The sequence below is a fragment of the Panthera onca genome, chromosome D1, assembly GCF_046562875.1.
Source record: "Panthera onca isolate mPanOnc1 chromosome D1, mPanOnc1 haplotype 2, whole genome shotgun sequence".
Classification (NCBI taxonomy): Eukaryota; Metazoa; Chordata; class Mammalia; order Carnivora; family Felidae; genus Panthera; species Panthera onca.
The window spans coordinates 107,950,219-107,978,011 of NC_138348.1; the positions used below are offsets into that span (position 1 = coordinate 107,950,219).

At 40.8% G+C, this 27,793-nt stretch overlaps 1 protein-coding gene across 2 annotated transcripts in view; it reads right to left on the reverse strand.

Moving 5' to 3' along the window:
* DDX10 (DEAD-box helicase 10) overlaps positions 1 to 27,793 on the reverse strand; it is a 274,061-nt gene that overhangs the window by 244,883 nt on the left and 1,385 nt on the right. For both annotated transcript variants that reach the window (XM_060604620.3, XM_078432720.2), the window contains exons 2-7: positions 18,458 to 18,518; positions 17,324 to 17,454; positions 15,191 to 15,349; positions 7,927 to 8,047; positions 7,096 to 7,285; positions 3,206 to 3,332 (exon numbers count right to left, since the gene is read on the reverse strand). In XM_060604620.3, the coding sequence (XP_060460603.2) occupies positions 3,206 to 3,332; positions 7,096 to 7,285; positions 7,927 to 8,047; positions 15,191 to 15,349; positions 17,324 to 17,454; positions 18,458 to 18,518 (789 nt within the window). The remainder of the gene's footprint in view (positions 1 to 3,205; positions 3,333 to 7,095; positions 7,286 to 7,926; positions 8,048 to 15,190; positions 15,350 to 17,323; positions 17,455 to 18,457; positions 18,519 to 27,793) is intronic.

Sequence of the window (27,793 nt, forward strand, 5' to 3'; positions counted from 1 at the left end):
TAATAGTTTTATGCTTCAAAGTCTTTTGATTATCTTATCAGTATTTATGACTTTCTACTATAAAACACTGAATATCAGTTTTAATTTCTAATCTCCTGTGGCCATAAAGCTATTAAAAATTCTCAGACTAAGCTATTACTACATTAGTATATAACTGACCAGGACAAGAAATGTTAGAATTTAAAAAAAAGCAAAACAAGAAATACTGATAGACACAGTAATTTTGTTATACAACACTAGAAGTTATTATAGCTCTTCATAAATGGAAATAAATGGAGCTGATTATTGGCTCTATTCCTCTTTAGTTTACATATTAATAAATGAATACTACTTGAATGGTAGACTGAGGCAGAGTAAAGCATCATTTTATTCCTATTTTCTCTTTCTAATGTGCACATTAAGAAAATCCCTTCATGAAATTACAGAAAATTGGACTCAAAGGAACGCTTGTGCACTGCTGGTGGGTATGCAGACTGGTGCAATCGCTGTGGAGAACAGTATGGAGGTTCCTCAAAAAATTAAAAATAGAACTACCATATGATCCAGTAATTCTACTTCTGGGTATTTATCTGAAGAAAACAAAAACACTAACTCCAAAAGATATACGCACCCCTATGTTTACTGCAGCACTGTTTACAACAGCGAAGATAAGGAAGCTGCACAGTGTCCATCCAAAGATGAATGGATAAACACATACACATACATACACACACACAGTGAAATATTACATGGCCATAAAAAATGAAATCTTGACATTTGCCACAACATGGATGGAGCTGGAAGGAACAATACTAAGTGAAATAAGTCACAGAAAGATTTGTACCATGATTTCACTTAAGTGAAACCTAAAAAACAAGCAAACAAAAGACAAAAAAACAAAGAAAAAAAACACTCTTAAATACAGAGAACTAGTGGTTGCCAGAGGGGAGGTAGGTGAAATAGGTGAAGGGGGATTAAGTACACTTACCATGTAAGCACTGAGTAATATACAGAATTACTGAATCACTATGTCATAAACCTGAAACTAATATAACACTATATGTACATTACACTGGAATTTAAAAAGTAAATTTAAAAAAAGAAAATGTAGGGGCACCTAGGTGGCTCAGTCAGTTAAACGTCCGACTTCAGCTCAGGTCATGATCTCACAGTTTATGAGTTCGAGCCCCGTGTCGGGCTCTGTGCAGGCAGCTCAGAGCCTAGAGCCTGCTTCATATATTGTATCTCATTCTCTCTCTGCCCCTCCCCCATTTGTGCTCTGTCTCTCAAAAATAAAATAAACGTAAAATAAAAAAAATTTTTTTAAAGAAAAAAAGAAAATGTACTAGAAGGAAACTTAACTCTTTAAACTCCTATAAAATAGGTCAAAACCATGACAGATAAAATTTATAACAATCCCATCAGCTATTAAGTCCATTAAGTCTCCTCACAAATTTTGTTAAAAGTTAAGAATGGTTGGTGGGCATCTGGGTGGCTCAGTCGGTTAAGTGTCCGACTCTTGATATCGGCTCAGGTCATGATCTTAAGATCATGAGATTGAACCCCACATCAGGCACTGCACCGAGCATGGAGCCCGTTTGGGATTCTCTTTCTCACGCTCTCAAAATAAATAAATAAACAACAACAACAACAAAGCAAAGAATGGTGAGGCCAGTGAACTGCAGAACAACTTGGTACCATGTTCTCAGAGCCATTCACTTTCCAAACAGCGAAACCCTTGGTGCTAGGAAGGCTCTAATGGCCTGAGACAATGCACCAGTAAGAGTACAGACAGATGGACTCATGGCTTTGTTCTGCAGGTTTAAAAGGGCCACCATGAGAAGGGGAGAGGGGAAAGGTGAACCTGCGGACGACAGACGCACCCTCAGGCAAACCAATCTCATAAAAGTACATATGCACCCAGGAAGTGTCAAGTGAGTCCATGAAAACTTGCTGCAGTCTGCATCTCCTGAATCAAAACTGTCCTTGGATTCCTGCTCTTGACAAAACTCGGTGAGGTGGATGACTTCCCAAGATCACTCTGGCTAGAATGTGTGATAACTATAAGCAAGGAAAGTGCGAGAATGAAGAGAGCAGCCAGGATTAGGAGAAAGTCAAGCGTGTCTGAGATTTAGTTTTGGCCTGAGGTGTAATGAGAGGTGGTCGAGCTAATGAGAGTTACCAATATATTGACTATGAGATGAAGACGTGCGATGATTAAGGATTCAGTCATCTGAGATGGGGAAGAGGTGGACGGAAAAGATCTTCAGGATACGAAATCTTAAATCATTTTTCATACTTTAAACTTGAGATACTCAACAGGAAATCTCAAGACACTCAACAGGAAATCTCTAGTATTCAAGTGGATACACAAGTCCGGGGCTCAGGAGAGCGGTCAGAGCTTGAGATGTCAATTCGGCAGTTGTTAGAACACAGATGGCACTTAAAACCATGGGACTGAAGAGGTTTCCTAAAAAGAGTATGCACCAAAAAAAGGACAGAGTACAACAGACAGACCACTATTAACTTCCCTGTAAGCTGGAGAGAAACTCACTGGCATATTTATCAGGCTAAGCACTCAAAAAACTATAAACCTAGAATCCACCTACTATATGCCAACAACTATATATCATTAGGCAATCTGAAATATAGAGAAGAAAGGAACATAAAAATCAATCAAGGTCCCTCCCTCTTTAAGGGAAGAGACTAAGTTTCCTTATTTATCACTGAATCCTTTATTCATAGCAAGTGACTAATGTTAAAGAAATGTGTAACTGAATTAAAGACATAAACACTCTAGAAGGAGAGGAGAGAAAACAGCTGATTATAACACAGGGATTGGCAATACTGGAGAGGGACCTCCAGATGTAACATTTGAGCTTAGCCTTAAAGGACATTCAACACTCCCTCAGCATTAGTGTAAAGGGGTACAGGCAGGGCACTCCAGAGATCACCACGATCAAGGACACCGAGGCATGGAAATAAATGGCACATTCAGGTAAGAATTCCTAGAGGGTGGGAGTCAGATTATAAACACCTGCAGTTCATCCAGTCATTCAATGGCGTGATCTGCCAATATTCACGGATGGACACCACGCTTATCTATCATGTTCCTCACCACATCTAGCACTGTATTTATCAGAATAGAAGAAATTGCTTTTTATCTAACTGAAATTTGCTATTTTAAAAGGGATGATTCAACAAGAATTACTTAATCATTCAGTACCTCTTTACAACTGGAGAAAAATACAATACTTTTCTTCTTCAGGTGGCTTCTCAAAAAGGAATACAACACACTTATTTTTTGCTGCAGCTCGCAAACTATGTAGTTCTGTTCCAAAGTGGCAGGGGTGCTTATGAAAATAAGAGGAGGAAATACGTTAAAAACATGCCACATTGGTTAACTTTGAAATCCAGACCCCACCAAAAAAAAAAATTAGAAAAAGAAATGATTAGCAACAGCATGGCTCTCCAACAAATTTCTCATACACACACATACATATACCCCAAAAGAGAACTTCTTAGGAATCAGAACTAGAATTGGATCATCACAATTTTGCAAATCCTAATGAAACCATGGATCGAGAATAATCATCACTGGCTCCTAAAACTTTTAAGATTAAAAAGCTATCCTTCCTGTCATAAAGGTATTGTTTGATTCAGATTCATTCTTTGGCCTGTAGCACTAACAATGAAAGCTGGATTAAATATAAATCAAAAAAACTGAAGGCATCAGAGATCAACCAAGGCAGCTAGGACTTGAGGTGCTAAAAAAGAAAACAGACATGCCCTGAGGCAAGCCCCATATTCATCCCCACCTTCCCCTCAAAGCATCTGTTGATTTGCAAGACAGATAAGAATTGGGAGTAGAACCCTGAGGCCTACACACCTCAGCCCAAGATCCTTGAGAGCAGGAACCATAAAACACTGAATCTTAAATTCTTCACAGGATCTTCCCATGAAAAGTGGGACGAACTCCTAAACTCAACACACACACACACACACACACACACACACACACAGCAAAATGACTGAAAACAAATAAAAAGCAACATCCAGGAAGCTGAGAGCTGAGCAGAGACCCTGGCAGCCTCAGCGCTATGAGGTTCAGAACTTGCCAGAGGGGAAGGGCTCTGGAAACACCCAGGACTTTCAGCTGAGACTTCCAGAGGACTAGATCTCATGACTCCAGGCAAAACAAAAAGAGAATAACCCCAGAGTCTACAAGCCAGGATAGCCCAGATCAAGGTCATCTGTCCATACCACATCTATCTGCCACAAAAAAAAAAAACAAACCATCAGACATGGTTTCACTAAGAACCGAAAATAAGAAAATCTTAAACGATACACAATACCCTCAAAAGAACAGGAAAACCATCGGCTAACTCTGACATCGGCTAATTTTGATACAATAGTAGTTAGAACAGAAATGTATCTTTAAAGAAAAAAACCTGCCAAGATATCTTCCAAAAATGAGGAAGAACTAGAGATGTTCTCAGAAAAGTCAAAACAGAATTTTTCCACTAGTAAACCTGAACTAAAAAAAAAAAAAAAGTTCTTTTGAACACAAGAAATAAAGAATAACTATTTGGATAAATCTAAATAAATACTGATGTTTCAAAAAGTATTAATAACAGCTTATGGAATTTAAAATGTGTGAAATTAAAATGCTTCACGATGAAGACACAGTGGAAAAGGGTAAAGAAACTTAAAATAATGGGGTAAGGTAAATGTCAATGAACTAAATCCTCCAGTTACAAAGTAATGATCATACCTGATAAGAGAACCACATATTGCTTGTAAAGTCAAATAAATCTAAAATGTAAGGCTGTACATAATGTAAGGAGTAAATGGCCAGAGAAAGATTCACCATGCAAACACAGACCAAGAGAAATTTACTACAAGGAGACTAATATCAAACTAGACTTCAAAGCAAAAAGTATTAGTAGAGATAAAGAACATTTCATAATGATTAATGACACTAACAGGAAATATAAAATTACTTTTGCATGCAACTAACAACATAAGCTCAGAATAGCCATTTCAATTTTGAAATGCTTCATAATTCACCACAGAATTCAACTTATATTCACTGTAAAACACAGCAAATTACAATGATTCAAAGAGAACGATTTTTTTCTCAAAAAAAAAAAAAATCATTAGAAGCGCAATTTCACTGCAACAGCAACATAAAGAAACCACCCTATTATACCTTTTCTAAGTACATTCTGATATACAACTTCAGAAAGATCTAACTTTTTAAAATTATTTTTCTGGTCCTGCATGATTCTAGAGTAGATATTCTATACTGCCTTAAAAATTTTCTTGACCGTGATTTCCCCATGGTGTATTAACCAAGTTAATGGCTAGAGAAGAAACTTCAATAATGATATGAGACAAAATTCACAAAAGTATCTGCCTTCTGTGGTGCTTCTGGTGAACTGGACATTAGAGAGTACTACAGTCATTATCACATAACCTGCAACTGTCAGTTGTCATTGGAGACATGGTTTCTGAAAACCCCATTTCTTCTACGTGATGCATTTCAAAAATCACTTATAAAATAAACAGTATTTGCATTTGTTTTTTTCTAACTCTGATCTATAGATAATAACCCACTGTTACCTACAGAAATTGGTAACAAGAAATCTATGTACAATTACCTTAAATCATGCAGTTTTTAGATGTTACCTAATGACTGAAAAATTTGTATCTGGTAAAGACACTAAAAAGTTGTGAAAATAGGCAGCAAGCAAACAGCCAAAAAAAAAAAAAAAACAAAAAAAAAACAAAAAACGAAGAAAATCAAGGGGAGCCTGGGTAGCTCAACTGGTTAAGTGTACGACTCTTGATCTCGGCTCAGGTCATGATCTCAAGGGTTGTGAGATTGAGCCTGTCTTGTTGCACACTGACAGCACAGAGCTTGCTTGGGATTCTCTCTTGCTCTCTCTCTACCCCTTCCCTGCTCTCTCTCTTAATATAAATAAACTTGGGGCGCCTGGGTGGCTCAGTCGGTTAAGTGTCTGACTTCAGCTCAGGTCACGATCTCGCGGTCCGTGAGTTTGAGCCCCGCGTCGGGCTCTGGGCTGATGGCTCAGAGCCTGGAGCCTGCTTCCGATTCTGTGTCTCCCTCTCTTTCTGCCCCTCTCCTGTTCATGATCTGTCTCTCTCTGTCTCAAAAATAAATAAAACGGTAAAAAAAAAAATTTTTTTTATATACATAAATAAATAAAATAAATAAACTTAAGACAAAGAAGAAAAAGAAAATAAAAAGTGACTCTTTAGATTATTAATTGTACCAAGAATTTCAATAGCTACCTCAATACAACGTTACAAACAGCAACCACTGTCTACTCCGTAGTAAGCTAAGGAGGAGATAAAGAATCTCTTGCTATGCCACTCCCGAGTTCTTGAGAACCATGTTCATCCACTGAGAAAGCCTGGAAGCATGGAGTCTGGCCTCTTCTAGGGCTTTCTTTAATCCTAAACATTTATTAGCTGAACGACATTAAGGTGGGCCCCAAGGCCCATATTCCCAGTATTTAACAACTTTCTAAGAGGATAATCCACCATTTTCCCCAATCTATTCCTTCTCAGACTAAGATTTCATAGCAAGAAATCGAAGATAGAGATAATCCATATGGAGACCTTCAACACATATCTACTTATGTTCACTAGAAAACATTTCTGCAAGTCAAGCATGTCCACAATCGACAGTGATTCATACCAAACATACAAACACAAACTTCCACTTGTATCAAAATATACTTTGAAACCTACTTCCCCCAACCCATTTCCCACACAGCCATACAACCCCACCACCCCCCATTTTATGCAGGGGTAGTCGTTAACAAACACCTGTTCACATCTTACAGAAAGATATGTGTTCCTCAGACCACATGAGAAATATTGCACTAGAGTATTCCCACATTTAAAGGTCCATCAAATATTTAAATAATTGTAATATATTTTACTATGCTTTTCATATTTTATAACACATAAAATGACGTCTAGTTTCCTAAAAAAGGTAGTATTCATTTAAAATACCAAATTCTTATAGTAAAAAGAACACTGATTTTTTTAATTGAATCAAATATGGCTACAAGTAGTACATACCTGTATTTTGCTTTTTCATGAACCCAGACATACTCAGGGTTTTTCAAACTCAAGCGTGCAAGGTCCTTTACAGATTTGGTTTGGGTAGCTGAGAAAAGCAAAGTCTGACGTTTCTTGGGAAGATTTTCAATAATAGCATTCATGGTATCAGCAAAGCCCATATCCAAGATTCTATCTGCTTCATCAAGAACTAAAAAAAGAAAATTCAAGGTGAATTACAACATTTAAAATATACATTAGGCTAAATGCAATGTAGTATTCAGGACTGGATCCTAGAAGAGAAAAAGGGCATTAGCGGAAAAATCGGTGAAATCCAAATAAAAGTCTGGAATTTATATAACGGAACAATGTTAATCTTCATTTTGACGAAATATGTGGTTACATGCCACAGTTATGTAAGATGTCACACTAGGGGAAACTGGGGAAAGGGTATAAAGCAACTCTCTGTACTATCACTGTAACTGTAAATATAGAATTATTCCAAAATAAAGACGTGATTAAAAGTATATATACACACGTTAGGTAATATCACCAGAAGCGGATGTATCTTAAGAGATAAATTCCTAGCAGTGTCAGATAAAGAAGCATCTAATTTCATATACAACTACTTATATTCTTCTGACCATTTTGTTTAAAAAAAAAAAAAAAAAAAAAAAAAAAAAAGTCTAGTTGTACTCTCTGGGTTTAGAACCCATATGCCAAAAAATTGTTTCAAGTTATTCTCAGATGTTTTATTGAATAAATATTAAGATTAAAAATGTCTAACATTAAAATTGATGAGGCTTCTCTCCTAAGTCTGAGATTGTTTCATTAGAAATTCATTAGACTTACCTAACATTTGGAGATTGGTAGCATGAAAACATATTGTTTCATCCATGTGTTGAAGAAGCCGACCCGGAGTACAAACAAGTATATTTATGTTATTGATCCTCTCAGCTTCATGTTTCAGATCCTGAAAACAGTTGTTTCTTCTGATTACACAGACACATTACTGAGCAGCCCATGTATCAAAACTATAAAAGCCATCTGCATGCTACTTCTCACAGCAATGTAGATATGCTACAAACAGATGATTTCCCCCTTCGATTTCTGCAGCACATCCCAATTTCTGGGCCAAATAAAAGTCCTCAGTGAAGACCTAAAGAGCTCAGAGTGCCTCTAGATTCTTAATTATACCCAGGATTCTGAGGCCAAGAAAAAATTTCCCATGAATGCTCCAAGTCTTCACTTCTCTTTACATCGGCCAGAACCGACTTAAAGTAGAATCGTTGTCATTATTTAAGTCAGAACCCAGAGGCACTCTCTGACACCATTCACACTGCACTTTGTGGACTAGGGCGAGGGAAGCTGAGCTCTCTACACTCTAGAAGGTGTCTCCTTGAATGTTCGTCATTAAAGCTGGGTGACAGGTACATCAGTACGTGAGGGTTTGGGATGAATGCTACACTTCCTTCATGTATGTTTGCATATGAACCCAAGTATTATCTTCACAGTCTAGAAGAGCCTCCAGCACAAACAAGCAGTCCAAGTGAAGCAGAAGGTAGAGCAGAAGCTGAGTAGCTGGCCCCACTATCACCTAAAATCAACATTCCTCAAAACTATCTTCTGCTCCAGAAAGCTGGAGTGACCTCACTCAGGTCATACAAAACTGATTTTTAAAACAAAGACTGTGAGGGTGCCTGGGTGGCTTCAGTCGGTTAAGCGTCCAACTCTTATTTCTGCTTAGGTCATGATCTCACAGTTCATGAGTTCGAGCCCCACATCAGGCTCTCCACTAAATGTGCAGAGTCTGCTTGAGATTTTCTCTCTCTTTCTCTCTCTCTCTCTCTCTCTCTCTCTCTCTGCCCCTTACCCATGCACACTTTCTCTCTCTCTCTCAAAAATAAACCTCTTTAAAAAATAAAAAAATAAAACACAGTAAAAGAGAAAAAAAGGGCATTACATATGATAAGTGGATTGATCGAAGAAGACACACATTTGTAAATATTTATGCACCAAACACAGAATCAGTGAAACAAAAAAAATAACAACAGACATAAAGGGAGAAATTGACAGCAATACAATATTAGTAGGAAACTTTAATACCTCGCTTACATCAATGGACAGATCATTGGCACAGAAAATCAATGAGGAAACATTGGACTTAAACAATACATTAGACCACATAGACTTAACAGGTACATACAAAACATTTCATCCCAAAATTGCAAAACACACATATTTTCCAAGTGTAAAATGAAACATTCTCCAAGACAGATCACATGCTAGGCCACAAAACAAGTCTCAAACTGAAGACTGAAATCATATCAACCATCATAGTGATACAGGCCTACCACAAAAAAAAAAAAAAAAAAGAAAAGAAAACGGGGGTGGGGGGAGTGCCTGGGTGGCTCAGTTGATTAAGCATCCGACTTCAGCTCAGGTCATGATTTCACAATTTATTTATTTATTTTGAGAGAGAGCATGCATGCACGCACAAGTGGGGGTTCAAGCCCTGCATTGGGCTCTGTGCTGACAGCTCAGGGCCTGGAGCCTGCTTCAGATTGTGTCTCCCTCTCTCTGCCCCTCCCCAGCTCACTCACTCACTCTCTCTCTCTCTCTCTCAAAAATAAACATTAGAAAAAAAAAATTTTTAATACCCAAAATAAACATGTAAACTTTACATCAACAGGAACCAGAAGAAGAATAAATAAAGCCCAAAGTTCTTGGAAGAAAATAAAGATCAGAAATTAATTAATTAATTAATTAATTAAATAAATAAAATAGAGTCTCCAAAAAAAAAAGACAGAAAATATCAACAGAACAAAAACTGGTTCTCTGAAAAGATTTATTTTTGACTGATAAAACTGCTAACCATGCTCATCAAGCAAAAAAGAGAGAGAAAACTCCCCACAAAAAAAAAAAATCACAAATGAAATTACAACCAACAACACAGAAATACAAAGAATAATAAGAGACAACTGGAATTACATTACAACAAGTTGAAAAGTCTAGATAACAATGGATAAACTCCTAGAAACACACAACCTTCCAAGACTGAATCACAAAGAAATAGACAATCTGAAAAAACTAATTATAAATAATGAAATTGAATCAATAATTTTTTTGGGGGGGTGGGGTGTGCCTGGGTGGCTCAGTCGGTTAAGCAACCCGACTCCAGCTCAGGTCATAATCTCACAGTTCGTGGGTTTGAGCCCTGCATCAGGTTCTGTGCTGACAGCTCAGAGCCTCGAGCCTGCTTCGGATTCTGTGTCTCCCTCTCTCTCTGCCCTTCCCCCACTTGTGCCTTCTCAAAAGTAAACACTAAAATAAATAAAAATAATTTTTTAAAGTTTTTTTTAATTTATTTTGAGAGAGAGCATGCATGCACGCACAAGTGGGGAAGAGGCAGAGAGGAGAAAGAGAGAATCCCAAGCAGGCTCCGCATTGTCAGCATGGAACCCCATATGGGACTCAAACTCCTGAGCCATGGGATCATGACCTGAGCAGAAAAGACAAGTGTCAGACACTCAACTGACTGAACCACTCAGGCACTCATGAATAGGTAATTTTGAAACTCTGAAAAATCAAAAGTCCAGGACCAGGCGGCTGCACAGGTGAATTCCAACACTTAAAGAAGAGCTAGTACCTATCTTCCTCAAAATGTTCCCCAAATTGAAGAGGAAGGCACACTCCGAAACTCATTTCCCAAAACCAACATTACCCTGATACCAAAACCTGACAATAACACCATTAAAAAAAAGAAAACCACAGGCTACTATCACCGACAAACACAGATGCAAAAATCCTCAACAAAATGTTAGCAAACCCAGATTTAATGCAATCCCTATCAAAATACCAACAGCAGTTTTGACAGAACCAGAACAAAAAATCCTAAAATTTGTACAGAAGCACAGAAGACCTTGAGCAGCCAAAGCAATCCTGAAAAACAAAAACCAAACTAGACGTATCACAACTCCAGATTTCAAGTTATACCACAAAGCAGCAGTGATTAAAAAACAGTATGGTACTGGCATAAAAACACACATAGATCAACTGGATAGAACAGAAAACCCAGAAATCAAGCCACAACTATATAGTCAATGAATCTTTGACAACGTAAGAAAGAATATCCGATGGAAAAAAGACAGCCTCTCCAACAAATGCCGTTGGGCAGCCACATGCAAAAGAATGAAACTGGACCACTTTCTTACACCACACACAAAAATAAACTCAAAATCAATTAGAAAATTATTGAAAAGAGCACAGGGAGTTGCAGGAAGCCAAGCTATCCAATCAGCCTGATGGCAGGGCCCAGGCGGTGGGCGGATCGGGACTGCATGGCGGCCCATCGAAAGTGAAGCTTCTTGTACTCCTGCTTTTATGTAATTTGGCCTCAGTGCTGGTCAGGGCAGCCCCCCTACCAATGAAGTACCTGGGGATTGGTCGGTTGGGGAATTGCCCACGACAGGCCCTCCGGGAAAAGAACCATCGGGGAAAGAAATAAAATTCCGTAGGGAAATTATGCGGCCCTGCATCCAGCCCTTGCCACCCCCTATAAAGACTCCTCTACCTAAAGGAAGGACAGCCCCATATATTTCCCAGCCAAGGAGGGGGACAAATGGGTTTGAAATCCCCACTCCGGCAACAAAGGACCATATCTATGGATACAAGTTACTCCAACCCCTAGGCCCACTTGGCCCCCAGGAGGCATTCCAGATGATAACTGGACCTGGGGGATTAAGGTACAGAATGGTTCATTAGTTCCTAGGTATACATTGTCTCTCCGGGAGCGCATAAGGCGCGAGTTCCCAGGGCCCTCTTGGCTCCCTCCCAGACCAAAGCGAACACTTTTGTTCCTTGTGCCACAAATGGTCCAAAGGAACAACTAAGAAGTCACGTCCCTGTAAACATTCTACTTGAGGTGTTGAGAGCCAGATGACCTTGAAAGGGCAGGAGGGAACGTTACAAGAAAATAACTATGTTGTTCCTTAATGGGTGATTACACAAAGGAACATTTTTAGAATTAGGTAATGCCAGAAAACATAGATGACGCACGCTATAAGAAATTTGCTAACAAATATAATGCCACACTTGCCACGATAAAGCGGCCAGTCTAACACATTGCCGTTGTCTGTGTCCATTTGTTATTTTCGCCAACACCGTTCATCCTTCGGGAACCCCTGGACCTGCTGGGGCTGGACCCTGGCAGGGAGTAATCTCTTGGCATCAGCCATAGCAACATTTTTCTAGAGATGTCAGAGGCAAGAGAAATAAAAGCAAAGATAAACTATGGGGACTACATCAAAATAAAAAGTTTCTTCACTGCGAAAGAAACAATCAACAAAACTAAAAGACAACCTATGAAATGGGAGAAGATGTTTGCAAAAGACTAATTATCCAATAATTTGCAAATTATCTGATAAAACGTTAGAATCCAAAATGTATAAAAACTGATACAACTCAATGCTCAAACAATGAATAATCCAATTAAAAAATGGGCAATTGACATGAACAGGCATTTTCCCAAATAAAACAAACAAATGGACAACAGACACATGAAAAGATGCTTAACATCCCTGGTTATCAGTGAAATTCAAGTCAAAACTACGATAAGATATCACCTCACATCTGTCAGAATGGCTAAAAGCAACAACACAAGAAACAACAGGTGCTGGTGAGGATGTGGACAAAAGGGGACACTTTTGCATTGTTGGTTAGAATGCAAACTGGTACAGCCACTCTGGAGAACAATATGGAGGTTCCTCAGAAAATTCAAAATAAAACTACTCTATGATCCAGCAATCATACTACTGGGTTTTTACCCAAAGAATAAAAAAATACTAATTCCAAAAGATTCATGCACCCTGATGTTTATATAGCAGCATTGTTTCCAATAGCCAAATTATAGGAACAACCCAGGTGTCCAACGATTACGGAATAGATAAAATAGATTTGGGGCACCTGAGTGGCTCAGTCAGTTAAGCGCCCGACTCTTGACCTCGGCTCAGGTCATGATCTAATGGGTCGTGGGATCGAGCCCCACAATGAGTTCTGTGCTGATGGCATGGAGCCTGCTTGTGATTCTCTCTCTCCGCCCCTCCCCCATTCACACTCTTTCTCTCAAAATAAATCAACTTAAAAAAAAAAAAAGATGTGGTATACATATACAATGGAATATTACCCAGCCATAAAAAAGAATGAAATCTTGCCACTTGCATGACATGGATGGAGCTATATAGTATTATGCTAAAAGAAATAGTCAGAGAAAAACAAATACCATATGTCACTCATATGTGTAATTTAAGAAACAACAAATGAGCAAAGAAAAAAAGAGATAAACCAAGAAACAGACTGTTAACTATAGGGAACTGATAGTTACAAGAGGGAAGGTACATAGGAGGATGAGGGAAACGGGATGGAGATTAAAGAGTACAACTATTATTATGGAAAAAAATAATTTAAAAAATATTTGCAAATCAGATCCAACAATACATTTCAAAAACCATACACCACAATCAAGTGGGATTTATTCCACAGATGCAAGAACAGTTCAACATCTGCAAATCAACACAATAGACAACATTAATAAAAGATTAAAATCATATGATCTCAATAGATGCAGGAAAAGCATGACAAAATTCATCATCCATTCACGATAAAAACTGTCAACAGGGACTCCTGGATGGCTCAGTTGGTTAAGCATCTGACTTCGGCTCAGGTCATGATCTCACAGTTTGTGAGCTTGAGCCCCATGTCGGGCTCTGTGCTGATAGCTCAGAGCCTGGAGCCTGCTTCAGATTCTGTGTCTCCTCCTCTCTCTGCACCTCCCATGCTCATGCTCTATCTCTTTCTGTCTCTCAATAATAAATCAACATTAAAAAAATTTAAAAAAAAAAAACCCTCTCCAATTCGAAGAGTTATGCATCCCTATGTTCACAATAGCATTACAACAGCCAAGACACTGAAAGCAACCCAAATGTCCATCAATAGATGAATGGGTAAAGATGTGGTGTGTGTATGTGAGTGAGAGAGACAGAGACAGAGACAGAGACAGAGAGAGAGAGAGAGAGAGAGAGAGAGAGAGAGAGAGAGGCTCAGTCGGTTATGCATCTGACCTTGGCTCAGGCCATGATCTCATGGTTCATGAGTTTGAGCCCCATACCAGGCTCTGTGCTGGCAGCTCAGAGACTGGAGCCTGCTTCGGATTCTTTGTCTCCTCTCTCTGGCCCTCCCCAACTGATCACACTCAGTCTCTCTCTCTCAAAAATAAATAAACGTTAAAAAAATGAAAAAATGAAAAAAGAATGAGATCTTGCCATCTCAAACAACATGGCAGACCCAGAGATTATCCTCAGTGAAATCAATCAGAGAAGGACAAATACCATATGTAATTACACTTACATGTAAAATCAAAAAACAAAACAAAACAAAACAAAACAAAAAAGCGGAAAGAGACCCATAAATACAGAAAACAAACAGATGATTGCCAGAGGGAAGAAGGATGGGCAAAATGGGTGAAAGGGAGTGGGAGATATAGGCTTCCAGTTATGAAATGGATAAGTCATGGGGATGAAAGTCACAGATAGTCAATAGTACTACAATAGCATGTATGCTGACAGATGCTAGCTATACTTGTGGTGAGCACACATAATGTACAGACTTGTTGAAATGGTATGCTGTAACCTGAAACTAAGACAATTATGTGTTAACTATACTTCAATTAAAAAATTCATTAAAATTTTTTAAAAAATTTTGTAAACCTGTCTTTTTTCTGCTGCTGACCAAGCAATGTTCTGAATTATTCAATCTCTTAAATATTTTCTTAAAAGGAACTAGCCCACATACTCCAATGGTACCTTTCCCAGGTACAATAACAAATAGAATTATAGGTTTTTTAAAGTGTATTAGTGTCAGAGAATCTGATCCACTCAGATACCCTCAAAAAATGGACTTTCTGAACCTTCAAATTTGATAACCAGAACTCTAGATGACAGTCACCACACCAGGAGGCCAGCTTACCTGTTTAGATGAAATCTCCACCTCTTTCCTGTCCACTGCCAACAGTGCCCCAATATACGTTACAGAAAAAAGAAGGACAAGACAAAGGACAAACCTTTCCACCAATGATGAGACCAGCCGAAAAGTCATGATTCTTTCCTACTTTTCGGAGAACCTCAAAAGTCTGATAGGCCAGTTCTCTTGTGGGTGATATAATCAGAACCCCCAGCCCGTCTGTTGAGGTCCACTGCAAACGGTATAAGGCTTCCAACACCTCAAAAAAGACAGCAAATTATGTTTAGTAAGTCCTTTCAGGAGGCGGCATCTTGATTCCTAAGCCAACCGTGCTCCTCCAAATCAAAGGCACATTCTGAGCAGAAGACACACCAGTCACAAGTTCTTTCCAATCAGCAAAATGAAATTCTTTGCTTTTTTTTTTCTTTTTCTTCCAGCCACCAGATCCCTCAAGTCATAGAGGGAAGGGAAAATCAGGCCCTGGCAGCTCAGCTGCTGCCAGAGCCCTGCCCAGAGAAGAATGGCAATCGATGAAAGCTATGTACAGCCCTCAAACTATTCAAACACACTTTGGAAAAATATCTGTCACCATTTTCTAAACGGAAACCACATTAAAATAAACTTTCATACGTGTAGTTACTATAATTATATAGTCACTGAATTTTCTAGTTGTGGGCAGACATTGTTAGGAAAAATTGAATTTAAGAGAAAAATAAAAACAACTTTTCAATACTTGGGACAAAAACTCAAATGTGATTTTTCTAAGCCAATTATTTTGTAAGAATTAAATTATGAGATCGACAGCACAACTGAGATAGAAGTAAAGTCCTACGAGTTTTACTGCTCAAAAGGACAGATATCAACGTCCTGGAAAATTTTTCAACGAGTCATTCAATCTAAGTGAGCATATTTCAGCTTTATCCTAAACAAGTGGCAAATATAAATGAAACTGGCAGGTTTACAAGCATAAGCGCATAAATAGCCTCCGAGGCCTTTCCGTGGTCCTACAACAGGGTAGAACCATCCAAACCTGCCACCCAGGAACATATCCTTCAGGAATGTAAAGGCTGGTTAAGGTAATTCATTCATTCAAGTTACTGAGCGTCCACCATGTGCAAGGCACCGCGTTAGGATGGAGGGAATATGGTGGAGAACAGGACAGCTGGGGGCCCCTGTCTGATAAAAGTGGCATTCTAGCCAGGGGAATCCAATAGGAAACAACTCTCTCCATAATGATTTGTACCTAGGCAAAGAATGCTTTACAATCATATAACAGAGAGGCACTTAGGTGGTTCAGTTGGTTGGGGATCGGGCTCTTGGTTTCGGCTCAGGTCATGATCTCATGGTTCAGTGCACAGGCTCAAGCCCCACATCGGGCTCCATGCTGACCGTGTGGAGCATGCTTGGGATTCTCTCTCTCCCTCTCTCTCTCTGCCCCTACCCCTGCTCACGCACATGCTCTCTCCCAAAATAAACATTTCTTTTTAGAATAAATAAATAACAGGGTGCCTGGGTGGCTCAGTCAGTTAAGCATCCAACTCCTGATTTCAGCTTGGATCACGATCTCAGGTTCACAGGTTCAGGCCCTGCATCAGGCTCTGTGCTGTCAGTGCAGATTCTCTCTCTCACTCTGTGCCCCTCCCCTGCTTGTGTGCACTCTCTATCTCTCAAAATAAATAAATAAACATTAAAAAAAGGTTTAGGGGCACCTAGGTGCCTCAGTCAGTTGAACATCCAACTTTGATCACGATCAGGTCATGATCTCACGGTCTGTGGGTTCAAGGTCTGCACTGGGCTCTGTGCTGACAGCTCAGAGCCTGGAGCCTGATTCAAAACTGTGTCTCCCTGGGGCGCTTGGGTGGCTCAGTCGGTTAAGCGTCCGACTTCAGCTCAGGTCACGATCTCGCGGTCCGTGAGTTCGAGCCCAGCGTTGGGCTCTGGGCTGATGGCTCAGAGCCTGGAGCCTGCTTCCGATTCTGTGTCTCTCTCTCTCTCTCTGCCCCTCCCCCGTTCATGCTCTGTCTCTCTCTCTCAAAAATAAATAAAACGTTAAAAAAAAAAATTAAAAAAAAAAAAAAACAACTGTATCTTCTTGTCTCTCTCCCCCTCCTCTACTCACACTCTGTCTCTCTCTCTTTCAAAAACAAACATTTGTTTAAATTAATAAATAAGAAAATAAGTAAAATAAAATCACGTAATAGAGGACCTGACCCAGTATGAATAAACTACTTACTGGAACAAGGAAAGCCAAAGTCTTGCCAGATCCTGTCTTGGCAGCTCCAAGAACATCTTTCCCTTGCAAAGCCAATCCAATAGTCTGCTTCTGTATCTCAGTTACCAAACGGTACTGGGCTTCTTGCAAACCTGCCGTGTAGAAGGGAGGAAAGTGATACTGTAGAAAACTCCTACAAAACAGTAGTACGGACTGAACGGCGCCCCCTAAAATTCCTACATTGAAGCCTAACACCCAGTACCTTTGACTGTGACCGTATTCAGAAAGAGGCCCTTTGGGGTGCCTGGATGGCTTAGTCGGTTAAGCGTCCAACTTTGTTCAGGTCATGATCTTGCAGTTTGTGAGTTCGAGCCCCATGTCAGGCTCTGTGCTGACAGCTCAGAGCCTGGAGCCTGCTTCAGATTCTGTCTTCCTCTCTCTCTGCCCCTCCCCTGCTCATGCTGTCTCTCTGTCTCAAAAATAAACACTAAAAAAAAAAAAAAAAAAAAAAAAAAAAAAAAAAAAGAGGGCCTTTGAAGTGATGATTAAGTTCAAATGAGCCTTGATCTGATGTGACTGGTGTCCTCACAAGGGGAAATCTGGACACAAAAGAGATACCAATGGTATGACTGCCCAGAGGAACAACCACATGAAGATGCACAAGAGAGTCGTCATCTGCAAGCCAAGGAGAGAGTTCTGGAACAATCCCTTCCACGATGGCTCTCAAAGGAAACTAAACCTGCCAACAACTCCATCTTTGGACTTCCAGCCTCCATAACTGTGAGAATATTAATTTCTTCTAAGCCCCCCAGTCTGTGGGATTTTGTTCTGGTGGCCCTGACACACTAATATAAAAGACATCACTTTTGTTTTCTTGTTCATTTTAACTAACATAATTGGATTTTATTTTAATTCCTGACAGGCTATGGCATCTTGTTTTTTCACTACTGCTCTTTAACCAGTCCAGAAAGGAGATGAGAATGACACATCAGTAAAACTCAAATGAATTAATATTGTTTCCTGGTGTTAAAGCTTCAAGATATCAAAATTATTTGCCAAAATGATCTTTTTCAGGTTAAATACTATAAATATTTTTCTGTTTATAAAAAACATCAAGAAATCCAACAACATGTCCCAAGATTACCATCCTCCTACCTTTTAATGTTTTTTTGGACAAAGGGAAATCTGAAAATCTTGTAATTTCATTTACATTTATCTGAAAAAAGAACAAGGAGACTGTTCAGCTAAGGTAAAATCACATACTATATAATTCATTTGTCTTACAACAAAACCATTTTTTGTCTACATTGTGCTGTCCAGCTAATTCTTGGTACTACAGGATTGAATTCAATCATCACTACTAATTAAAAACCAATGTTCCTTCTAGAAGGAAATACACCATAAGGAAGTTATCATGAATCAAAAATATAAACTTGTAACAATTTAAATTGGTTTAAAAATAAAAACACCTCATTCATTCAACACACACACACACACACACACACACACACACAACCATCACCACCACCACCACCCTCCTTCACCTCTAAGAATATGGTAGGTCAACAGCACATCAATTTTAGGAAGAAACTTTACCTTCAGACCATCCTTCAAGGAATATCAGTTTAAGAAATAAGGAGCAAAGGGACTCTATGCCACAGAGCACAATGAGAATATTTCTACTTACACACTTTGGAGAAATGATTGAACTTAATTGGAGAAATGTATCTTGTTATCACAAACCTTTTCAAGTTTTAACCATAAGTCAATGGCATGCAAAATCCAACCAGACAACTCCTCATTCGGGGGTATAGCAAAGGAGGGGGCATTATTTAACAATAACCAGAGGAAATGTCTCTGTCATGCTTTGAAGCCACAATAAGTAACATTTTGCCCTTTAACTTTACATTATCTAAATGTTCATTACTGATGTTCTTCATTAGCATAAACCCAATTTTCTGAATTTCATTTCGGTTACTCAGGAGAATTATTTTATTACAGATGCTGAAAGCAGGAACTCCTGTTCAGATCTGGGAATACACTGCCAAATTATTCATGATTCACAAAAGGGAAAAGTTGCATTTGTAAGGTTCATTTATTTAAATTATACTCCAGGCAGTAAAGGGATGACAGCTTTTATTTCATTTTACAGTCTACACATCATCTTCTCCAAGATTCTTAAAGCAGCCCAGATATGGTTAGTCTCTGTTCTCACATGCTGCAAACACAAGCATTAAAACATTGCCTTGATTCCCACAAATCATTCCAGAGAACAGTAAAGAGGAGTAATCAGTACACTCACATGAGAGAGAGAAAAGTTCATTAGAACATCTTGTCCCATCAAGGGGTCAATCTCCCAAACACAACATTAAAATTAGGCCAACTGACCTCCCAATTAGAAGGTCAATCTCCCAAACACAGCATTAAAATTAGGTGAAGTCCACATGTGCACTTGTGGTACGATCAGCTAAAAAGCTGTTTTCACAAAGAACAGAATGCCTACAGAAGGAGCCAGACGGGCAACACACCTTCATCCTCCACCAGAGACACAACCCGGGCACAGCGGGCCACTCCAAGGAAATGCTGCACATCTCCCTCTAGTCTGTCAACCCTCCTAAATGGAAAGTCTGGAAAAATGAAAACGGTTCCAGCACTTTATCAGCCATAAACATTTACAACATTTTCTTAGAAAAAAGTCAAAGAAACAGAAGGAAATCTGTACTCAACTCATGAACTAGAACAGGAGTCAAACTATGGCCCAATCCACCTGCTGCTTCTTCTTGCAAACAGTTAACCTGGAGCACAGCTACAACCACTCATTTACGTGTTGCTTATGCCGTTGTGACACAGGTCATGTGGCCCACAAAGCCTAATATTGACTATCTGGCCCTTTACAGAAAACGGTTGTCAAGTCTGTTCTAGAAAACTCTCTGTTAGGGGCGCCTGGGTGGCTTGGTCGTTAAGCGTCCGACTTCGGCTCAGGTCATGATCTCACGGTCCGTGAGTTCGAGCCCCGCATCGGGCTCTGTGCTGACAGCTCAGAGCCTGGAGCCTGTTTCAGATTCTGTGTCTCCCTCTCTCTCTGCCCCTCCCCCACTCACGCTCTGTCTCTCTCTGTCTCAGAAATAAATAAACGTTAAAAAAATTTTTTTTAAAAAGAAAACTCTGTTACAATCCAAGGAATAATTAGAAGTCACAGAGTCTGCTATGGGTCCTACAAACAAAATAACATTTTCTCCCCTTCCCTTCAGATATTTCTTTTCTTAAAAAATCACTCCTGTCTTCCAATGTTCACACTCCCTCTGAAATCTGTATCACTCTTCTGAAATCAGAAAACAATTTTCCAGTGACAGTACTTGTCCCAGACTTCTCATCAGCTTTCCAGGGAAAGCTGGAGGGGGCGGAAGGAAAAGCAGGGTGGACACCACTCAACTACCTCCTATACTTCTTGCAACTCTCTTCTCACTACTCATGTTTCTCACAAAAGCAAATAACGCTTCCACATCCTCAAAGCCGGAGAAGAAAGTAAGTGTAAGAACATCCTGGAATGCTCCACCCACTGCAATCACGACAAGAAAAGCAATCCGCCTCAAGCCAGCCCAAATTCTGATTGACTATAGGGGGGAAACTACATTAGAATGCAGGGTTCCTATACAGCTCTAGCTGATTCAAAGCAAGTCTAAAAGAATCCCAGGTGCACAGATGGAGTCATTCAGCAGCAGTGACAACAGGGGAACTGAAACAAAGATCTCCAACCTCTCTCAACAAGCTTCAATCCCCAACTCTCCCTCAGAACCCCCAACACACACCCCTACAGGGTGGCCTTAGGGATAAGCCACTCAGTCCTGACTCCCCAGCAGCGGTCGGTCCTCCAGATCTACCAGTGATAGCACCATTCTTCCCTAGCAGCAGGACAACCAGAGACTTCCTGCAGGACAGGAGATTCCCTTAATGGGCAACGGTGGCTCTAGGACGCCCCATCAACAGAAGCTTTCTTAGACTGTGCTGCAGCCTGAGTCTCTTCTTATGGCTCCTCCAACTCCCTCCTTTCCCTATTTCTGTTCCTTCTCTTTCACTTGCACAGACACTTCCCCCCAATAAATCTCCGATTCACTGGGGCACCTGGGTGGCTCAGTCGGTTAAGCGTCCAACTTCAGTTCAGGTCATGATCTCATGTTCCAGGAGTTCAAGCCCCGCATCAGGCTCTGTGCTGACAGCTCAGAGCCTGGAGCCTGCTTCAGATTCTGTGTCTCCCTCTCTCTCTCTGCCCCTCCCCCACTCACGCTCTGTCTCTCAAAAATGAATAAATGTTAAAAAAAAAAAAATCTCCAATTCACTTAATCCCACTTTGGCATTTGCCTGTCAGAAGATCTAAGACCTACACTATACTAAGTCTCCGACCTGGTCTCAGCCTCCACAGCCTTTGGGTATGCTCTCTACTTGCCCCCAGAGACTGCCTACTATTTTTGGTTAAAGTCTCTAAACATGGGGGTGCCTTGGTGGCTCAGTCGGTTAAGCATCCAACTTCAGCTCAGGTCATGATCTCATGGTTCATGGGTTCGAGCCTGACATCAGGCTCTGTGCTGATGGCTCAGAGCCTGGAGCCTGCTTCAGATTCTGTCTCTCTCTCTCTCTCTCTCTGCCCATCCCCTGCTAGCGCTCTGTCTCTCTCTGTCTCAAAAATAAACATTTTTTTAAAAATTTTTTAAATAAAACACAAAAAAAATAATAAAGTCCCTAAACATGGCCTCTGTATGTACTTCCTATGGTTGCTGAAACAAATTACCATTAACAGTGGCTTAAACCAATGTGAATTTATTAACTTGTAACTCTGAAAGTCAGAAGTCCAAAATGGATCTCACACAGCTAAAATTAGAGTATATGGCTGGGCTCCATTCTTTCTGGTGACTATTGGAAAGAATCCATATCCTTGCTTTTTCCAGCTTCTACAGACATCTTTAGGAGGCCATTATTCTAACTACTACAGTCTCCAAAACCATTGTCAATCCACCTCTGCCCCTCTTCTCCCGGAGCCAGCTTGGGAACACATACCACACTTCAAGGAGAATCTCCCCCTCAGAGAACATCACTTATTTTCACATCTTTTTGTATATCCTTGTGTTGCTCCCTTGACCTACAATGTTCTTGCCCATCTTTTCTATCTGGAGAACACATCATTCAAAGCTGCTCCACTCACGGCCACCACAAACCGCTGGGCGGTTCGCGCCCTACACAAAGGCATGTAGGGGCACCTGTGGCTCAGTCGGTTAAGTGTCTGACTCTTGATCTCAGCTCAAGTCTTGATCTCAGGGTCATAAGTTCAGACCCCACGTTGGGCTCCACACTGGGGATGAAGCCTACTTAAAAAAATAAAAAAATAAAAAAATTTACAAAGGCTGAGGTATAGGGGCTGCAATCCAGCTCACACTCAGCTCCACAAGCCAGGCCTGAGACTGCAACCACGTGGAGGAAGGGGAGCATGCCCAGAGTGAACATATTCTTCTAATTCACCTAGCCAGAAATGGCAGGGACAGAATAAATCAACTTCTGTCCCCATAATGACACCACTCTAACTCCACAGCACTGTACATAGGTACCAACTCTCTGCCCTAGAGACAAAGACATGTATTTTTTCCCATCTTTTACGACCTAGGCCTCAACAAGTGCCTTGTCAAACTGTTACAAAATGCTTCTGAATCAAATTGTCCAGTATTTTCCCAGAGAGGCTACCTAGCAGCACCCCTGTATTGTAAACACACTGTAAGAAAAGTTTTATGCACAAATGTTATCATCTGAGGCAGCTTGTAGTGAGGGTCTGAACCTTAGTTACCTGGACAGTAACAATCTGCTTTGCTGGTATTCTAGTACGGCTAGCCCTGGTATTCGATTCACAGTGCATTTCCTTCTTGACAAAATATTAAGAAAATATTTCTATGAGTAAAAAAAAATAATAAAACATGGCAATACTTACAGGAAAAATCTACTCCTTCAATTTAGTGAAAAGATTAGAATTTAAACATCCATGCAGTACAATGCAGTAAAGTATAGTGATTTGGAGTCTAGCATCAGTCCTAGACTAACCTGAGTCAGAAGTTTCTCACTACCAGCTACTTAACCTTACAGAAATTATTTAATCTTGCTCTTCCTTAAAGCTTCTCACCCATATAACATAAATAGTCTCATGATGTTGTCTACTGTGACGATATGGCAAAATAACATGTAAAAAGCTTCATAAATGTTAGTAATTATAATTAAAACAAAAGACCAAAAAGAATAGACTGATGTTACCAACTAGAATAAAGCAATCTGGAAAAGGTCCTCATGCACCAAACAACACGTCAACACTGAGCGCCTATTCCAGGATAACCATTGTGCTACCAGTGTCTGGGAAGCGAAAAGGTGAGTGTATCCACGGTTTCTGACCTTGAAGTTCATGGTCTAGTGGGAGAGTTAACGAAGAAGTTAAAGAAACCAATCATCACAGCCGGGTGATAAATGCTATAACAAAAGTGTATACAAAATGTTACAGACAGCAACCCTAACTCTACCTGGGGAGGTTGGGAAGAGAAGTTTCAATCCTAAATCCTGGCAAGTATTCCTAGAGTGAGAGAATGGGGGTGCTCACTGCAAACGGTGGAAACATCAAGTACCAGGACAAGAAGCATCAAGGACCAAGGCCAATTCACAAAACTACAAATTGTTCTTTCACGTATGCCTATCACAGGCTACATCATTTGAGCCTTGTAACATTTAGTGATCTCTGCTGAATGAAAGAAACTGAGACTCAGGAATATTAAGAAACTGGCTAGTCAATACCCAAACTGAGTGAGATTTAAGCCAGGTCTGCCTGACCACAAATAACTTATGCTTCCACTAGAGAAGAACATGTTGACACATTAAAGTATTTGACCATTGGGGCACCAGGGTGGCTCAGTCGGTTAAGCGTCCGACTTCGGCTCAGGTCATGATCTCGCAGTTCGTGGGTTCAAGCCCCGCATCAGGCTCTGTGCTGACAAAGCTAGGAGCCTGGAGCCTGCTTCAGATTCTGTGTCTCCCTCTCTCTTTGCCCCTCCCCCACTCATGCTCTGTCTCTCTCAAAAAATAAAAATAAACATTAAAAAAAATGTTTTAATAAAGTATCTGACCATTTTCCTGAAAGTAATTGTGAGTCAAGGAAGGGTTTTTATCAATAATAGGATGACTGGATTTTCATCTTGGAAAGAATCATTCTGTCAGCAATACGGAGGACAGAGTAGAAGGGAATAAGGCCTAAGAGCCAGTTTTCCTCACTGAAGTTTTGCAGGATACCCATCTGTTTAACTATTTCCATGGCAGCTTCTATGTTACAATGGCAGGGTTGAGTGGTTCCACCCTTCTGACATGCAGAGTTGAAATCATTTACTATCCTGTCCTTTAGAGAAAAAGCTTCCTAATCCCTATTATAAGCAATAACTACTGTAGTAACCCAGACAAGAGATGATGGGGCCTGAACTAAGACATAGCAGGTGGGACAGAGTAACAGTTTAAAAAATTTAAAAGGCAGAGGAAATTATCAGTGTGACTGACTGGATGTCAGTACAAGTGGTGAGAGGGAAGTGTCTAGGATTACTCCTAGGTCTCTAGCTTGACAGTCTGCTTACACGGTGGGGCTAGGATGTGGGGGGCTAAACAACAGCCCCCAAGTATATCCATATGCTAACCTCCAGAACTGTGAATATTACCTTAGATGGCAAAAGTGATTTTGCACATCATTATTAAAGACCTTGAGATGGGCAATTATCTTCAATTATCTGAGTGGGCCCTAAACACAATCAGAAGTATCCTTATTTAAAAAGTGCAGAAGTACAAGGCGCCTGGATGGCTCAGTCGGTTGAGCATCTGACTCTTGATCTTGGCTCAGCCATGAGCCAGGGTCATGGGATCAAGCCCTGAGTTGGGTTCTGTGCTCAGTGTGGAGGCTGCTCGAGATTCTGTCTCCCTCCCTCTGTCCCTCTTCCCTGCTCACGTGCAAGCTCATGCTTGCTCTCTCTCTCTCTCAAATAAAATGAAAACAGGGACACCTGGGTAGCTTAGTTGGTTAAGCATCTGACTCTTGGTTTCGGCTCAGGTCATGATCTCATGGCTCATGAGACTGAGCCCCATGTCCGGCTCTGCACTGACAGTGCGGAGCCTGCTTGGGATTCTCTCTCTCTCCTCTCTCTCTGTCCCTCCCATACTCATGTTTGCTCTCTCGCTCTCTCAAAATAAATATTTTTTAAAGAACAATAATAAAATAAAATAAAAATAATAAATAAGGGACGCCTGGGTGGCTCAGTGGGTTAAGCACTTGACTCTTGATTTCGACTCAGGTCATGATCTCATGGTTCATAAGACTGAACAAGGTGTTGGGCTCCACAGGGACAGTGTGTGAAGCCTGCCTGGGATATTTTCTCTCCCTCTCTCTCTGCCCCTCCCCCAATCACTCCCTTTCTCTCTCAAAATAAATAAATAAACTTTAAATAAATAAAAATAAAATGGTTAGAAGTAGATTTGACACAGGACAGAAGGGAAGCTATCCAAAGCACAGACTGAACGCAACCACAAGCCAAGGAATACAAACAGCCACCAGAAACTAGAAGCAAGAGGTGGGATTTTCTGGGCCGTCTGGGTGGCCCAGTTGTTTGGGCGTCCAACTTCGGCTCACGCCATGATCTTGCAGTTCATGAGTTCAAGTCCTATGTCAGGCTTCGTGCTGACAGCTCAGAGCCTAGAGCCTGTTTCAGATTCTGTGTCTCCCTCTCTCTCTCTGCCCCTCCCCCACTCACACTCTGTCTCCAACTATCTCAGAAATAAATGAACATTTAAAAAAAAAAAAAAAAGAAGAAGAAGAAGTGGGATTTTCCCTGAGAGCCTCCAGAGGGAGTATGGCCCTGCTGATACCTTGATTTCAGGCCAGTGAACTGGATTTCAGACTTATGGCTTCCAGAACTATGAGAAAATAATTTCTTAGAGTGGCAAATAGGGAACAAATACACAGGACTGTGAATTTAGAAATAAAAGATAATGAGCTCAGTTTTGGACTTGTGTTTTTAAGGGATCCTACGACACTCAGGTAAAAACATCCAGCACGGTCAGAAAAAAAGAATATGAACTCAGAAGAACTGTGGATGGAATACAAGAAGGAGTCACCAGTCCCCAGGAATAACCCTTGGGATTACGCAGCAGGGAAGACGATAAAGAAGGGCTGAGACTATATAGCCCCTAAGTAATTCTAGTTTAGATCAAGACTCTAAAATGCCATCTAACGGTAGTTTACAGTGGTTTCTTGAAGTGCTGTGCATCAGCAATAGTAGTAATAATTTAACAGCGAATACATTTATGTGTATCGGGCATCGGGCAGAACACTTCACACGCATTCTTACTCACTCCTCGCAACAACTTATAGATATTACTATGCCTTCTAAAGACAAGAAAGGGGAAGCTGACAGAATAAGTAACCTGCCCAAAGTCACTCGTCTGGTCGTCAAAAGCCAGGATCCAATCACCATTTACCTTAACCCAGACAAAGATAAAGTTTATCTATCTAATCTTACCGTTGACCTAAGGGTCGCTTAAAGGAAAGCTATACCAGCATGACACTTGATGACCATGATTCCAGAAAGGTCCCACATATTAAACCCCTGATTATACCTCACTAGAAGGGGGCAATCACTGAGAGGGTGAGTGAGGCGGGTGAAGGCCAACAGAAGGGATTTAGGGGTGGGGAAGAGAAGAAGGGGTACTGACAGTGCGGCGGGGGGGGGGGTGGCACAGTGAGGACAAGAGGTCAAAATGGGAACTACAGGGATACTCATCTGGGGACATCAACAACAATGTGGGGTGGCAGGTGCCAGAAACAGACCCGGAATCCAACTTTCCCTAAGTCAATTCTTGGATGGGGTCACGAACCTAAGGAGAGAAAACGAGATGAACGAAGACCGATGATGCAGGATGCAGACCTGGCATGACGGTTAAAAGGAAAAGCTCTGGGGCGCCTGGGTGGCTCGGTCGGTTAAGCGTCCGACTTCGGCTCAGGTCACGATCTCACGGCCCGTGAGTTCGAGCCCCGCGTCGGGCTCTGGGCTGACAGCTTAGGGCCTGGAGCCTGTTTCAGATTCTGTGTCTCCCTCTCTTCCCCTCCCCTGTTCATGTTCTGTCTCTCTCTGTCTCAAAAATAAATAAACGTTAAAAAAAAATTTTTTTTTTAAAAAAAAGGAAAAGCTCTGGAACTGGAAAGACATGGGTCTAGGTCCCAATCACACACCACCAACTAACATGGGAGCTTAAAACAGGTTCCTTACCCAGGTACCTGGGGGGCTCAGTCGCTTGAGCCTCTGACTTGGGCTCAGGTCATGACCTCGCGGCCCGTGAGTTCGAGCCCCGCGTCGGGCTCTGGGCTGACAGCTCAGAGCCTGGAGCCTGTTTCAGATTCTGTGTCTCCCTCTCTGCCCCTCCCCTGTTCATGCTCTGTCT